The sequence below is a fragment of the Tupaia chinensis genome, unplaced genomic scaffold, assembly GCF_000334495.1.
Source record: "Tupaia chinensis unplaced genomic scaffold, TupChi_1.0 Scaffold000402_1, whole genome shotgun sequence".
In the NCBI taxonomy this organism is placed as follows: domain Eukaryota; kingdom Metazoa; phylum Chordata; class Mammalia; order Scandentia; family Tupaiidae; genus Tupaia; species Tupaia belangeri.
In genome coordinates, this window is record NW_006159904.1 from 152,883 (window position 1) to 168,731 (window position 15,849).

Below are 15,849 nucleotides of genomic sequence, written 5' to 3' on the forward strand. Positions count from 1 at the left end.
ATATTCTAGTTTGAAAGAGCAGCGAAGATCCCAAGTACAAAGCGGTATGACACATGCTGGAATTAGGACACAGTGATTGGTCTGGTTGTAGAACAGGATGCTGGGAAGGGTAAGGTTACAGAGATAGTCAAAGAAATGTTAGAGTGGACCTTGTAGACTGTACCAAGGAGCTTTGCTGTGATCCTTTGGTCAATACAAACAAAAAAATTTTAATAGGATGCATCACCATAAAATTTTCTTCTCTTCTCAGGCAGCAGAGAAGAAAAATGGGATGTGGTAAAGATAAGATTTTGATAGCTATGCTCAAGTACTAGATTTAAACATAGGAACTCCATTTTTAAATGACAATGACAAAAACAGAGTTGTTCAAAAAGGCAACAGAAACACCTGGGTAATCTAGAACTGATGTCACAAGGCATGGCTAATGTAACTTAATATTTTAGCTCAGAAAGCAAAACAAAACAAAATGGATAAGAGTTTCCAAATCTTGAAAAGCAATCATTTAGAAGAAGTGCAGATTTGTTCTTTCTTCAGAATGTAAAACTAAAACTAATGGATTTTAAGGAATTTTCAAGAAGACTAAGGAGCATAATTCAATAATTCTAACAACTAGAAATGTCTGACATGAAAGAACAGCTTCAGGTACCTTATCTTTAAAACAGAAGTATTCCATTCAATGATCTCTCATAGCAGTGACTAAAATTCTATGCTTCTAACAACAGAACCTAGATTTAAGGGGCCAGGTGATGGCACAGTGGTAACACAACTGGACCATATGAAAAATGTCCTGGGTTTGCATCCGGGATCTCCCTAAGCACTTGTGTTCAACCCAGGCTGGGTCTTGGCATGAGGACCCTGTTGGTGGTCCCTGTGTCTCAAGTTTTTCATAGAAGAAGGAAAGAAGGAAAGGAGCAAAGGAGAAAGGGAGGGAGGGAAGGAGGGAGGGAAAAAAAGGGAGAGAAGGAAGGTGGTATAGAGAGGAGGAGAAAGAAGCTGCTAAAACTCAAGTTTATTATATGTTACAACAAGCTCCAGTCAGTCTTCCTGACTAAATTAATACAGTGTAGTTGTGTTTTTTTTTTAAAGCTATGTCTAGACTGTATACATTGTGCAAATTAGAATACTGAAATGAGGAAACTCAGTTTCAGTCAAAACAGTGAATCCAGAGTGAGATAAAGCCACAGAGATAGCAGCAGAAACATAAACAGCAGACTCAGCAAATAACTCTAGTTATCTACCAAAGAATCAATTATTTATGTATTCCGCATGGAAAGAGCTACAAATCATCCATTAACCTTTCCAGTCACCATAGTGTCCGCATGGTCAGAACGGTCTTTCACTATAAAGATTAACAATTCACTCTAGAGTGAAAATCCTTATTAACATTTATACTGTGGACAGGATTAACATCTTCCTGGGAAGCTGTTAAAATAGGCTTTTATTGTATGTTCAGTGATCCTGTATAGTCAAAGTAGGATTATTCCACCTAAATGAATTTTTCAGATAAACAAAGGTGAATGAATGCTTTGAGGGCAAAGACTTTACTCCTAACCTTAAAAAGAAAATCCTTTGACAATGTTTTATATATTGATCACCTTTGTCTTAATGACTGGGCTTTTGTCAACATAAATTTCTGCACTGCATTCAGCTCAGTAAATAGTTCTGAACATACACTATTTGCCATATTTTGTGCTAAGTATAAGGGAACAGAAAGCATGAGAAGCCCTATGTGACCTTAGGAAAGAACCTATAGCTCAGTGAAGCAGCTGTATCAGCATTAGGAACCTACAGAAAGGCTAAGGCAAGTAGAAATTCTCATTCTCTGTCACTAGGGAAATCAGGAAAGAAAAGCAAGTAAACATTAGTCACCATTTACTGGAATTTAGACCCTATTATGTGCCAGGCATTTCACTCAGCAAGCACTTCACACATTCTATCTCTAAGCACTCACAAAACCCCTGCAAGATACTGATATTTCCTTTCTATGGGGAAGGAAAGAAATTCAGGCCCAGAAAGGTCACACAGCAGTACATGCAGAGCTGAGATTCCAGTCCAATTCTGTAATGGCTCTACAGTCTGTGGCCTTTTTATCATGTCATGGCCTCATAAAAGAGGCAGCATTTGTGTTAGACCATGAAGAAAGTGGGATTTGCTCCCATGAGAAGGCGCATATTCCGAGCAGAGTGGACAGTCGAAGAAAAGGTATGCTACTCCCTCTTCTGCTACAGGAGGAAGCAGTGCTTCCAGCCTAGTACCAAGGACCATGAAGTTTAAACTGTCCATTTTACAGACAAGAGGCTATAGGACTGAGCCTATCTTGTCTGAGTTTCCTACCTACTTTGGTCAACACTGCAAGTTCAAAGTTCCTTCTACCCATGATTGCTTGGATTTTCATTCTCAAATTTTCCTGAACATCCCCTTTTGGGGTCCAGTCCCCTAACCTAATTCCTTTCCTCTCAATCCTTTCACTGATCCTTCCAGGTACCTCTAGTAACTTTAGTGGTTAGCAGATTACCCTTTATATTAGGCCCATCCTTACAAGTTGCTCCATGTCCAGGTCTGATCTAGGCTGCCTGGAGGAGTCCAGTCCTTTTTTTTGGCTCTATTTCCTTCGACCCTCACTAATGAAGCTCTTTTGTGGTATATCCTAACTATCTTTTCTTTTCATCCATTCTCACTCATTTCTGTGACTTTACTTACTGTCTACCTGCTAATAAGTCCTTAATCTTTTTAATATAGATCTTTTTCCCTGATATTCATATATCCAACTGCCCTTTGGACGTTTCCATTTGGTAACACACATCAAAAACTGAATTTGCATTCCAATCTTAAAACAAACCAAAACAAAGTTAATAAGGATTAAATGTTTAAATGTCAAATATTAAGCCATATAAATACTAAAAGAAGATATGGTTAAGTATTATACAAGATAGAGATGAAGATGGTCTTTTAAACTATGACATCAGAAATAAATAAGTAAAAAAGCTGTGATATCAAATCGAACATTCTACTATTCTAACAACATCATAAATAAAACTGAAAGGCAAATTTGAAAGCTATAAAAAATATATGCAACATCTTTCATACTTTACTGATCACTTGCATGTCCTATATTCATTAGTTCACACTTTCTACTAATAACAATGCCAAATTTATCCTAAAACTTCAGTTTGAATAACAGGCCGTGTGTGTGCATGTGCATGTGCATACATGCCCTAATACCTGATGGGATGGAGAAATGAAGAAAAAAGGATTGTGTTATAATCACACCGTTAGTGGATGATTTCTCTCTCACACACACAGACAGACAGACAGACAGACACACACACACACACGCATGCTCTGGCAATAAAAAAATAAATCTACCTTTAGCTTAGACCTTACCATGCAAAATTGTGAACCAAAGTGCCTTGAACTTCATGACAGCAGAGGGAGAGTAACTCATCTGCTTAAAATCTAGTGACTGTGGATAAAACTAAAAGGATAACTAAGGAAGCAAATACACTTTAAAATCTAATTTCGAAAACTATTTTATCTCCTTTTTACCTCTCTATATAAGCCATATATTTTCTTTTCCACCCTCCATATTGTGCTGGGTTTTAGTTTGTTTATTGTTTCTATCCATGAGAGAAACAGACAGCACACCCAACAGGGTCCTGATGCCATGACCCAACCCTAGCCTTCAGCCAGCTCTGCCATCTTCCATATTTTAGTACTTTTCTCTCATAATTCCAATATCCACTTTCTATAAACCAAACCAAAGCCTAGACAAGTGAGGAAAAATTTTTAAAGAGTTATTTTTTTATTTAATTTATTATTTGCTTATTTATTTATTTTTATTTTATCAGAGAAGAACAGAGAGAGAGAGAGGGAGGGAAAGTGAGAAAACAAGCTATCAGGTCCAGGACTCGAACTGTGGTCACCCATGTGGGAGTTCAGTGCCCTTAACCACCATGCCACCTGCTGGCCCTTTCTCTTTTCATTTTTAAAGAGCTATTTTTAGTTTCACTTCATTTATTTGCTTATTTTAATTTTACCAGAGAGGAACAGAGTATATGAAAGAGAGAAAGTGAGAAAGCAAGAAGGGGGAAATTTTTAAAGTAAGAGGAAACCCTTAGAATCTAGAAGTAATTTTTTTTACTTACTTGAGACATTTCAGCTAGGTATGTACGGCGTTCGTTGTTGGTCTTATGGTAAGCCTATGCAAAGATATAAAAATAAAGAATGCGAAATAAGAGATTAATAATACTAGAAAGACTATCACTTAGTTAAGATCTATGTCTCTGTCCTGTTTTTGTTTGTCTGTTTGTTTTGTTTATTTAGATTTTTGCTATAGGGAACACGTGCTTGCCAAAGAGAGACAGAGAAACGTAAAGTGAGAAATCATCACCTGCTCCCCCAACCCCGAGGGGATGGCCACACCGTAATCCCTTCTCCACCATCCTATCAGGATTGGGGGCATGAACACACAGGTATCCACTGTAATTTTCAAGCTACAAAGTCCAGGGGTTGACCATGGGAGTCCAGCACCTTAGTCACCATGCCACCAGCCCTCTATCCTGTTTTTCATAGTAGCATATGAAATAGTTTGTAAACATTTTGTGACAGCTATATAGTAGGCTTATAGGTAACACTAGAAACAATAGTAGTTTCAAAGAAATTGTTGAGTACAGAGTAAAAACAAACCTTTGATTCTTGTTCCAGTCTAAGTGCATAGTCTCTCACTTGATTTTCAAGACTCCTTTTTTCTCGTTCTAGTTGTTTAAGTAATGCAGTTAAGGATTCCTGAAAGTATAAACAATAAATTATATGTATAATGTTCTCTGTTTGGAGAGGTTTTTGCTACAGGGTACGTGCACTCACTAGAAAGACAGAGAGAGACAGAGAGACAGAAAGCAAGAAATCACCACCTCCAGGGGGGATGGCCACATAGCAATCCCTTCTTCTCCATTCTCCTCTTGGGATTTTGGGCACACATACACATGTGCCTGGTGTGAGTTTAAGCCACTGGGTCCGGGACTCGAATCATGGTCTACTACATGGGAGTCCAGCGACATAGCCATCACACTAACTGCTGGCCCCATGTTCTAAACAATAATAAGAAATGACCACCAATTTCTTCATTAGTGAATGCCTTCAATACCCTATATTCTATGATTTCATAATTCCCTAATATGCACTTTTTAAGTAATAGTAATAATAATCATGATGTTTATTGAATCCTAATATGCCATGCACATTGCATAAATTATTTCATTTATTCCTTATTAAAACTCTTGATATGCCTAATATATTCATTTTCATTTTGCTGTTGAGAAAATTGCAAATTATAGAGGTGACATAACTGGCTTACAGACATGCAGCAATAAATGGTAGAGCTATGATTAGAACCCAGGTGAAATGACTCTAAAGGCCATAAATGCTAAACAATTATATGTGTGTTCGTACTACTTCTACCATGGACACAAAGAGGTACAGGCAAAGACACTGAAAAACTATATCCTACTCCTTACTGTATACATAAGTCAGTTTTTACTTTCTGGTGAAAACAATTTCAGATTTATAAGAACAGAACGAAATAAGCACCCATATGGAGGACAAAGATGATGACTCCTTTTTCAGAAAAAGAGGGAATGGAGTAGATTATTCTGATACATCAATACATCATGTATATCACCATTATGTATGTATGTATGTGTATATATATATATAAAATTATAAATTGTTGGAGAAATGCACACTTAAAATACATACTTTATACTTTCCCACCTGAGTTACACTCGTTTTCTAGTAATTTGTGAAATCTATTAAATAAGTGTATACAGATCTTTACATAAAAGCTTCAGCTATTTGTGATGACGGTTATCTGAATTGAGGACTTAATTTCTAGAACTGTCCTACTCTGTGATACTCTCTACTCCCCTGATTAACAATTTCATTGCATGTTCTACCACTCTACTTTTCTCATCCATTTGTCTTGATGAATAATACCATTTTTTTTTTTTTTGGAGAGATTTTCACTATAGGGCGCGTGCGCCGCCAGACAGACAGAGAGAGACATAGAGACAGAAAGCGAGAAATCACCCCCCAGGGGGGATGGTCACGCTGCAATCCCTTCTCCTCCATTCTCCTCTTGGGATCTTGGGCATGCATGCACACGCGCCTGGCATGTTTTAAGCCACCGGGTCTGGGACTTGAACCGCGGTCGACTACGTGGGAGTCCAGCAACATAGCCATCACGTTAACTGCTGGTTCCCATGAATAATACCATTTTTTATCATACTTTTTTCTCTGTTTTGTATTAATGCATTCTTCAAAAACTCCAGAACTTTTCTTTCTGAACATTACATTTTCTGAGAGCAACCTATCTCATCTGTTTTAGTTTTCCAAAGAAGACCTAGATGTGTATAATTCCCTGAGTATTACATATAGAGATGTGGAAAAGCTTTAAAAAAATCTTATAATCACTCTACCTGGCCAACATGAGGGCCAACACTGAGGGCAGAAATCTATACAGACTTGATGACTATGGGAAAAGAAGTCTGGGAAAGAGGCATGTAGATAGTCCATGAAATGAAAACAAAGAGTAAGATCTCTGTATTGTATGGTAATTCTCAAGAGAGAGCACCTATAGAAGAAGAGGCATTAAACCAAGTGAACCAAAGACTTGACCAAGAGATATCATCCGGTTTCTGCCCTTTGTCACCCCCCCGTACTTGGACAAGTTCATGAACAGAGTAACCACAGTGGCTGGATGGGGACTATGCCTGGCTCAACAGCCTGAGTCCCTTCTCACCAAGTGCTACTGCTGTTCAAGGTCTGGCATCCCAGCAGGAGACACTAGCAAGAGACCCTGATATGGTACCATCTTTCCAGGAGATCAACTTGTTGGCAAGTTGATTATAAAAGACATCTTCCACCCTGGAAAGAACACCTATTCATACTGGTGTGTTTTCCTGATATAATTTTACTTTTCCTATTCACAGTACCTCATCCAGCAACATACTGTGTTGGAAAAGTCATGACACATTAAAATATTTTGGTAGTTCTTAGAGGGAAGGAGGAATTAATTTTTGTTTGTTTGTTTTCTCCAAAAGGTCTCCTTAGGTAAAAGACCAAGGTTACTGGGGCCAGCAAGTAGCATGGTAGTTAAGAAGCTAGATTCCCACATGGCCAACCACAGTTAAAGTCCTAGATGTAGTGGCATGAAAATCATGTTGGGTACATGTAAATGTGTGCTCCCAAATTCCAGGAGTGTGGAAGAAAAGGAATTGCAGTGTGACCATCCTCCCTAGGAGTGTGTGTGTGTGTGTGTGTGTGTGTGTGAGAGAGAGAGAGAGAGATTTCTCACTTTCTCTCTCTATGTTTCTCCTCAGCTCTTGCATGTTCCCTGTGACAAAAACCTAAAAAATAAATAAATAAATAAGAAGAAAAATAAACAAATAAAAAGATCAAGCTTACCACCTTGCTTCAGAGATGACTAACTCAACAATAAACTCACTGATAGCCAAGACAGGCAGTGTTACTTATTAGTGGCTCAAAACGTGAACTGAAGGTAGGATGGCCGGACGTAAAGATGAGCCTTTCAAGCAAATGGGAGAGAAGTCGTTTCCCACTGCAAGAAAACTAGACTCTTTATGATGATGCTTGTCTTCAGAGCCTGCCCCATGATCACAGAACTGAACTTTGGAATATGCCCTTTAGAACTTGCCATACTATAGCACATTTGTGGCTACTGATAAATTAAAAAAATGGCTTTAGGGGCAAGCAGATGGCATAGTGTTTAAGGTACTAGATTCCCACATGGCTCACCAAGGTTCAAGTCCCAGGCCTGGCAGCTTCCTTTCTCACTTTCTGTCTGTCTGTCTCTGGTAAGCACATGTGGTCTATAACACAAAAAAAGATGGCTTTAGTCCAACAGACTCAAGTATCAATTTGTTCCCAAATTAGTTAGGTCAGGGTTATTTAATCATCCTGCAACTTTCAGTTCATTCATTCGTTCATTCTTTCTTTCTTTCTTTTTAGAATTATTCAATTTGGGGCCAGCAGGTAGAGTGGTGATTAAGGGTGCTGGACTCCCACATGACTGTGGTTTGGGTCCCAGAACTGGTGGCTTGCTTTCTCACTTCTCTCCCAAGCCACCCCCACCCTGCCTCTCTGGTCAAATTAAAATAAATAAATAAGTAAAGATAAATAATATAATTATTAATAAAAAAGACATTGTATTTCCCCCACTTAATATATACCGAGTATCCTTACTCTATGACTGAAACCAATTGACTAAAGGATATAGAAACACAGTAAATGGTTGTGAATAGAGTCTAAGGAAGGACATTTAGAAGAAAAATAGAGAGGCAAAGCATTAATGGGACAAAGAAATGTGGTATTATCTGTTGAAGATAATTTTATAGTTTTATCAACTGGACTAGGGAGAAATGTTCACATGTTGGAATATTCACTTTGTAAGCTAAATAATGTGATTGAAGGTATAAAAGAACATAAAATTTTTAAAAAGAATTATTTAACTTATTATTATCATTTTTTTTTTTCAATTTGAGCAGAGAGAGAGCAAAAGCAAGAAGGCAAGTCATCAGATCTGGGATGCAAACCAGTCAGCCATGTGGGAGTCCAGCACCTCAGTCACCATGCCATCTGCAGGATCCTCAGCTCTATCTTATACTCTGGGAAAACATTAACAGGTACCCTTTCTAGGAGATTTTCACCTGGGAGAACCTTTTCTGAGCAAGTCCAAATAGATGAGTTACTGCTCACTCCTCTGGTGCTTCCCAGAAATGCTTGGCTCTACCAAACTTAAATCTGCTGTTCAGAAGAGACTTATGATGATATTTGAACTTTTCTCTGCCAACACTGTAGCACAGACATATAATGCTCAGATTACCAACTACTGAGCTTTTGGGGAAGTACACAATGTCATTAGCAGATAAAAAGGAGATGAGTGCAAATAATCTAAGGCCAGCCACACCAATTGAGTATCAGATAATGCTACTCGAATTACACCACCCTGATTGTGCCAGTACCTAATAGTGAACACCTCCATCTCCTTAGGTAGAGAGTACGTAATATACTGATTTACTTCTGGATCTTGTCTCCTACTAGCCTTTATCCAGAAAGTCTTAGACTCCTATGTGTACCACAAATATTAGCTCCAGTACATGAGTGAAAGTGCTACTATCTTTGAACTACACCTAGGAATTCAAGTCTTGCTTCAAATATGCTCTTTTTTTTTTTTTTAATTTGACCAGAGAGGGACAGAGAGGGAGAAAGTGAGAAAGCAAGCCACCAGGTCTGGGACTTGAAACGCAGTCAGCCATGTGGGAGTCCAGTGCCCTTAACCACCACACCACCTCTGGTCTCCAAACATGCTCTTAATCATGGCTCAAGCCTTCCATTGTGAAAACCTGAATATTCCCTGCCCCAATCAAAGGAAAACAGTAGCGGGAAGGGTGAGAGTCGTTTGCTCAATACAGTTCTTTGAACGAACTACTCCTGTCTAAGAAGTATGTTCTGGGCTTTCCAATCTGCCTAAAAGGACCGTCTCACCATAGGTCCAGAGTTAATGGGATTGGTTCCCTGAATAACACCGTCTGTGTCAGCTCTGAATCAAACAACTTTCGTGGGGATGAGTGGAAGAGAAGTAATGGTTGGCAGTCTATGTAAGGTTCTCACAAGTGCACTAATTAGCTTTGGGGATATATAAGGCAATGAAAACGCCTTTGGTATTAAACATACGATTGAAGGAAGGGGGAAAGTACAATTTTCAGAGGGGTAATTCTGTTCTAGAAGAAGTCAGAGGGAATGCTGATCAAACGAAATGAAGATATTCTCTACCAAGGAGATATTAAAGCCTGAGGCTTGGTCAGGATATCTGGGTTTGCTGAAAGCAATGGGGAGGCAGTGAGGATCAATAGAATTAAGCAGTTCAAGGGACTGTTAAGCTATATTACTGGCTGAAAGGTCTACAATCAAGTTCACCAATACAAAGGATCCTCAAAATTTTTATAGAAAATGCATGTTATTTTGTACCAAAATAAACTTGTACTTTAATTCAATTTTTCTATGAACATTTCTAAGTCTCCTTCTACACTGATAGGAGAGCAGAAAAGAAGGCTAGCCAGGGGTCAGAGCAATAATGCATTGTACCCAGGGCCAATAGTTGGTATAGTGGTTAAGTTGCTGGATTCTCACATGGCCGACTGTAGCTGGAATCCCGGACCTGGCAGCTTGAAATTCAAGGTGGGCATGTGTGCGTGCATGCCCAAAATCTGAGAGGTGAATGAAAGAGAAGGGATTGGGATGTGGCCATCCCCGCTGGGGTTGATTTCTCACTTCTCTCTCTCTCTCTGTGTCTCTAGCAATTACACACTCCCTATAGCAAAAATCTCGCTAAAAAATAAAAATAAAAATAATGCATTGCACCCATTTGGTTTAAACTTTTAATCTCTAAATTTAAACTTAAAATTTTCAGTGATTACCAGGGGCAGCAAGTGGCATGGTGGTTAAAACACTGGACTCCCAGACTTCACCGAAGACCAGACTTCAGCATTCAAGGAGGCATTCCAGCTGTTTGACTGGACAGAGGATGGCAAGATCCTATACAACCAGTGTGGGGTCGTGATGAGGGCCCTGAGCCAGAACCCCACCAACGCCGAGGTGCACAGGGTCCTGAGGAACCCAAGATTGAAGAGTTGAATGTGAAGGTGCTGGACTTCAAGCACTTCCTGTCCATGCTGCAGACAGCGGCCAAGAATAAGGACCAGGGCACCTATGAGGATTATGTTGAAGGCCTTCGGGTGTTTGACAAGGAAGGGAATGGCACCGTCATGGATGCTGAAATCCGGCATGTCCTTGTCATGTTGGGGGAGAAGATGACAGAGGAAGAAATAGAGATGCTGGTGGCAGGGCATGAGGACAGCAATGGTTGTATCAACTATAAAGAGATCGTCCGTATGGTGCTGAATGGCTGAGGACATGCCCAGTACCCCAGAACCCTGGGCCTTTCCCTGCGTGAGACTCTGTATCTAGTCCCAAAGTGTCCCAGGCTTTCTGGTCACAGCACCTTTCCCATCTAGTGTCTCCTGGATGATGTTTGCCATCAGCATTCACCAAATAAACTCACTCTGTGCCTCCCCCCCCCAAAAAACCACTGGACTCCCACAAGGCTGACTGGGTTTGAGTTTCAGACCTGGCAGCTTGCTTTTGCACTTTCCCTCTCTCTCTCTCTGTCTTTCTCTAGTCATACTAAAAAGTTATAATAATAAATTAAATTAATTCTTTAAAAAATTTTCAGTGATTCCAATTATTTTTCATATTCTTATGAAAAAAATCTTCAAGTTAAATTTTTTAACTGTTGTTGTTCATGATTTAGCTCACTAAATCTATTAAAAATATTAGAAGAAAAATGGTAGCAGCTGATTTACATCTCCACAAAGTAGATCTGCCTGGTATTTCAGAGATTATACTTTCTTGAAACATAGCTAATTTTATAAACATTTTACTTATTCTTAGATACTTGTTAATAATTATTAGAAGTTTTAAATTCTACTAAGAGAATAAATAGGTCAGTTTTCACAGGGTAAGTTCTGGTCTCAATATAACACCAGTGACAAATCCCTTAGAAGTGATGATTCCCCACTATGCATATTTGATTAACATCCCTGTTAAAAACAAAAATCAGGTGATAATTCTCCAACAGGCAATATTCTTCTTTGAAAATTAACCACACACTGGCATCACTGATGGCTTTCGACTCCCTTCTCCCAAATACAAACTTGCTCCAGAAGAAAATCAATAAAAAACAAGTCATATAAAGGAGGCAAAACTGCATTATTTGTTGAAAATTAAACCTTTGTGAAATGAACTGCTCAAGTATAAAGAGCTTTTGAAAGGATAATCAGGGAGTGATAAAAATAGTTTAAAATTCTGCTACATGAACCATTACTCCAAGGATGCCAAGCTTAGACCACTAAAGTAACATGGATCCATTACAAAATTTGTTAAATACATTTATAGTTGTAGAAGAGAATCTAGTCCTTTCAGCTACTGTTTCAATGGAAAAAGCACTCTACGTTCTAAAAGAAGTTAACTTACAAGTAACCTAATGGAATACAAGTTGTTTTTATATTAAAGATGACCTGAATAAGACATGATCCCAAAACTGTAAAAGCTAACACAAGAAATGTACACACAGAATAACAGTGAAAATTCAAGGCAGTACATGATTAAATGACAACATATGACACATAGACAATAAATGTTTCATAAGCTTCTAGAGGTCTATCAGTGTGAGCTAGAAAATACAAGGTCTCCAAATGGGAAGGGTTTGAGAGCAGAAGTAATCAGGAGATGAAGGGATCCATATATTGATCAAAGACTTGAATTAGAAATTATTATTTAATAGTAGTGATAAAACTGAAGCAAAATATTTGAGCAAGAAATAGGAGGCCAGGTGAGATAATTAGGGAAGGATGCAGTTATGAAAGACCTAGAATGTTAGGCTCAGGAGTCTAAGTAGAAGTTACTGCAACTTATTAAAGAAATAATGTGATAAGTGCAAGAGATTAGGACTGTTAATCATATGGCAGACACTATAACAGTATATTTTGTTATGATTGGTGTGGATTTACAGTCCTAACTTTGAGGCTAAATGTTTGTTTTTTGCTTTTGTTGGAGAGCATATGTGCTTGCAGGTGAGAGACAGAGAAAGAGGGAGGAGGTAAAATTAATGGGGCATGGTCATGCTGCAATCCCTTCTTTTCCATTTATCCCTCCTTTGGGGTTTTGGGCACACACACACACATGCACCTGGGAATATTCAACCACTGGGTCTGGGACTTGAACTGTGAAGTCAGCCATGTGGGATCCAGACACCTTAACCACCATGCCACCAGCTGGCCCCACAGTTGAAAAATTTTTTAACATACTTTCTTTGTGGTTACACTAGTCTATTTTGTTATTCCTATCCTAATTAGAGTAATTGCTTTATAGCCTAATTTTGAAATCCATTCATTTATTCAAAAAAGTATTCATCATGGAATTCTTATATGCTGGGTATTAAGCTAGGAATACCATAGTGAGAATTGTAAACCAAGACTCTTGTCTTCATAAAGCTAAAAATCTCATGGTGCATCTGAAATGTGGTCTATATTGGTGAATGTTATCTGTGAACTAGAGGAGAATATGTTCTGGTGGCACTGAATGGAATATTCGATAAATGTCAATTAGATCAAGTTGACTGACAGTGTTGTTCCGGTCAACTATATCTTTGTTGATTTTCTGCCTGCTTGATCTATCAATTACAACTGACAGGAAGGTGTTGAAGTCTCCAACTTTAACAATGGATTCACCTATTTCCCCTCCAGTAATTAATCAAAACTACCACTTAAGTGTTCTTACCAGTTTACAGTTTCAGCAGCTTCTTTTCCCCATAAGTCGACCTCAGGACTGTCTAGATTCATCTAGATTTTAGGCTGGGAGTTTGCCTTGCGAACAGTCTCTAATGGACCCAAGAAAAGTCATTGATTTTGTTTTTGTACCCTTTCTCTGGGATAATGACAGGATTGATGATATCTGAGCTCTATACATGTTGGAGCTGGCATCAGAAGTCATAAACTGTTGTTGATCCTCATCTCTAATGATTAATAGAATGGGAAGAAAGTATTCTCCAAATCAATGCCCGTGAATCCTGCACCTGAAGCTTTGTCAATCTGCTCCAGCAGCAATATCCTATCTGGTAAAAAGCAGCTGCAATTGAGGCTACTAATTTATTAAGTCTGTGGTAGTTTACAGTTTTCTCCAAGATCCATCCAGTTTCTACAGGGGTGAGACTGGCAAATTAAATAGAGCTGGAAATAGGCCCCAACAGTATCACTATATCATTTAGGTATTTATTTATGGCACTAATCCCTACTATCTTCCTCGAGAAAAGAAAGTGATTTGATTTACTATTTTGGCCTGGTGGAGGGGGATGGGAGCAGTTTAAGAAGTTTCCATCTGGTCTTCCCTAAAATGAAGCTTTTACTTTCAGGAACCCAATGTGGGGGTTAACTTCAATGCCAAGTATATCTATTTCTGTTATGTACTTGGAGACTAGGAAAATTATTACTGGGGATAGGAGAGTCTATGCACACATTGGGCCCACTATGATTGGGACTTTAGCAACAGATTCCCACTCTGGGGAATCAATGTCAACTCACACACTATGCTCACTCATTCTATGCCTAGTTATGTATCTTTCTCCAGTGTACAGTCGCCTGTGTAGGTGGCCAGAGGTCCCTCTGAGGGAAGACTGAGGATATGGCCATGATAGAGACTTCTGAATGTATTGTAGGGTCATATTTTCTGTCAGGTTGACCATCCTCAGTCTTCTGCTCCTGCCCCCCTCTTTTTTTCAATTATAGATGCTGAGCAGCATACTTATTTTGGCTTGGCAGCCAGGAGAAGAGGTAGAGGTGGCTCCTGAGAGGGCCACCTATTGCCCTGTTGGGGAGAAGCTTCTGCAGTTTTTTCTAACACAGCAGCTGTTCCACACTAACTAGGGAAGGGTGGGCCATTCTGCATGCCCAGAGGATCCAGGTGAAGTTGTAGGGTCAATATGCTCAGGGGCCCCTATCCAGATGTCCTGTCACAGTTTTTGAGATACACTGATCAACTCCTCCATCCCATCACTTCCAATCCACAGAAAGACCCTAACTTAATTATCTTGATCTTCCCAGAGAGCTGCTTTATCTGATTATATGATCAATGGTTGTATACTTGAAAAATGTAGCCTAGAACAAACTATTAGCTATTAGAAAAGTGAAGACTCTACTAGAAATTAACCAAACACATACACACACACACACACACACACACACACACACAAATTTTACTCTCATGAAAGAGTTGTTTTGACACTAATCAGTTGTTAGCATTCCAAGCTCTATCATGTTTAACATACATTCTTGTTTCAGTTTGCTTGTAAAAAGTTGTTTAAGAGTATCCCGAAACAGGTTAAGGATAAAACATTATGGGATATGACTTACATGCCTAAAATAAAATATACTTAGGTTTTTCAAAATGCCCTCTCCTCTACCCTCTACCCTAAGTTGAAAGAAACTTTGGGACCAGCAGTTGGTGCAGTGGCTATGTTGCTGGACTCCCATGTAGTCGACCACGGTTCGAGTCCTGAACCCAGTGACTTAACCGTACGCCAGGTGTGTGTGCGTGCATGCCCAAGATCCTGAGAGGATAATGAAGAAGGGATTGCGGCGTGGCCATTCCCCGTGGGGGTGATTTCTCACTTTCCGTCTCTCTGTCTTTCTGGAGAGCACACGCAACCGACAGCAAAAACCTCTCCAAAAAAAGAGCGGAAGGAACCTCTCCTAGACACATACTTTTTTAAGGAGAAAAATATAATTTATTGGCTCAGTGATTTAAACAGTCACAGGTAGATCTTTTAGGAATGGCTGCATTCAGGCGCTAAAATAATGAGATCAGGACCTGATATTTCCTGATCTATCAGCTATTTCCCTGGGCTTTCTATTCTTTTCCTTTTTTTAGCCACTTTTTTGTTTTAAAATCAATGTCAATTGCTAAAACACACACACACAAAGTAAAACAAAACAAACCATTCCACTGAATGTCTACAAGGAAAAAAATGAGACTACAATTTAGTTCATGAAAGCACATGTAGTACTCTTCAATAAAGGCAATTGCAACAATGAAAGAACCCAACATTCTCCATGCCTAAATACCAAGTGCCCTCTTGTGGACAGCATCACTATTAGCTTAGAATATAAAATCTGTTTATGCTAACTTCTCTCTCTCTCTCTCTCTCTCTCTTTTTTTTTT

At 39.0% G+C, this 15,849-nt stretch overlaps 2 protein-coding genes and 1 pseudogene across 2 annotated transcripts in view; 2 read left to right on the plus strand and 1 right to left on the minus strand.

Annotated features, from left to right (window-relative positions):
• Positions 1-15,849, minus strand: part of CCDC169 (coiled-coil domain containing 169) — a 68,503-nt gene that overhangs the window by 15,462 nt on the left and 37,192 nt on the right. The window contains exons 5-6 of the mRNA XM_006154169.1: positions 4,687-4,785; positions 4,146-4,199 (exon numbers count right to left, since the gene is read on the minus strand). Of these exons, the coding sequence (XP_006154231.1) occupies positions 4,146-4,199; positions 4,687-4,785 (153 nt within the window). The remainder of the gene's footprint in view (positions 1-4,145; positions 4,200-4,686; positions 4,786-15,849) is intronic.
• LOC106735463 (myosin light polypeptide 6-like) lies at positions 10,534-11,052 on the plus strand (annotated as a pseudogene).
• The window catches only part of LOC102481280 (glucosamine-6-phosphate isomerase 2-like), a 17,275-nt gene continuing 13,373 nt past the window's right edge, over positions 11,948-15,849 (plus strand). The window contains exon 1 of the mRNA XM_006154233.1: positions 11,948-11,988. Within this exon, the coding sequence (XP_006154295.1) occupies positions 11,948-11,988 (41 nt within the window). The remainder of the gene's footprint in view (positions 11,989-15,849) is intronic.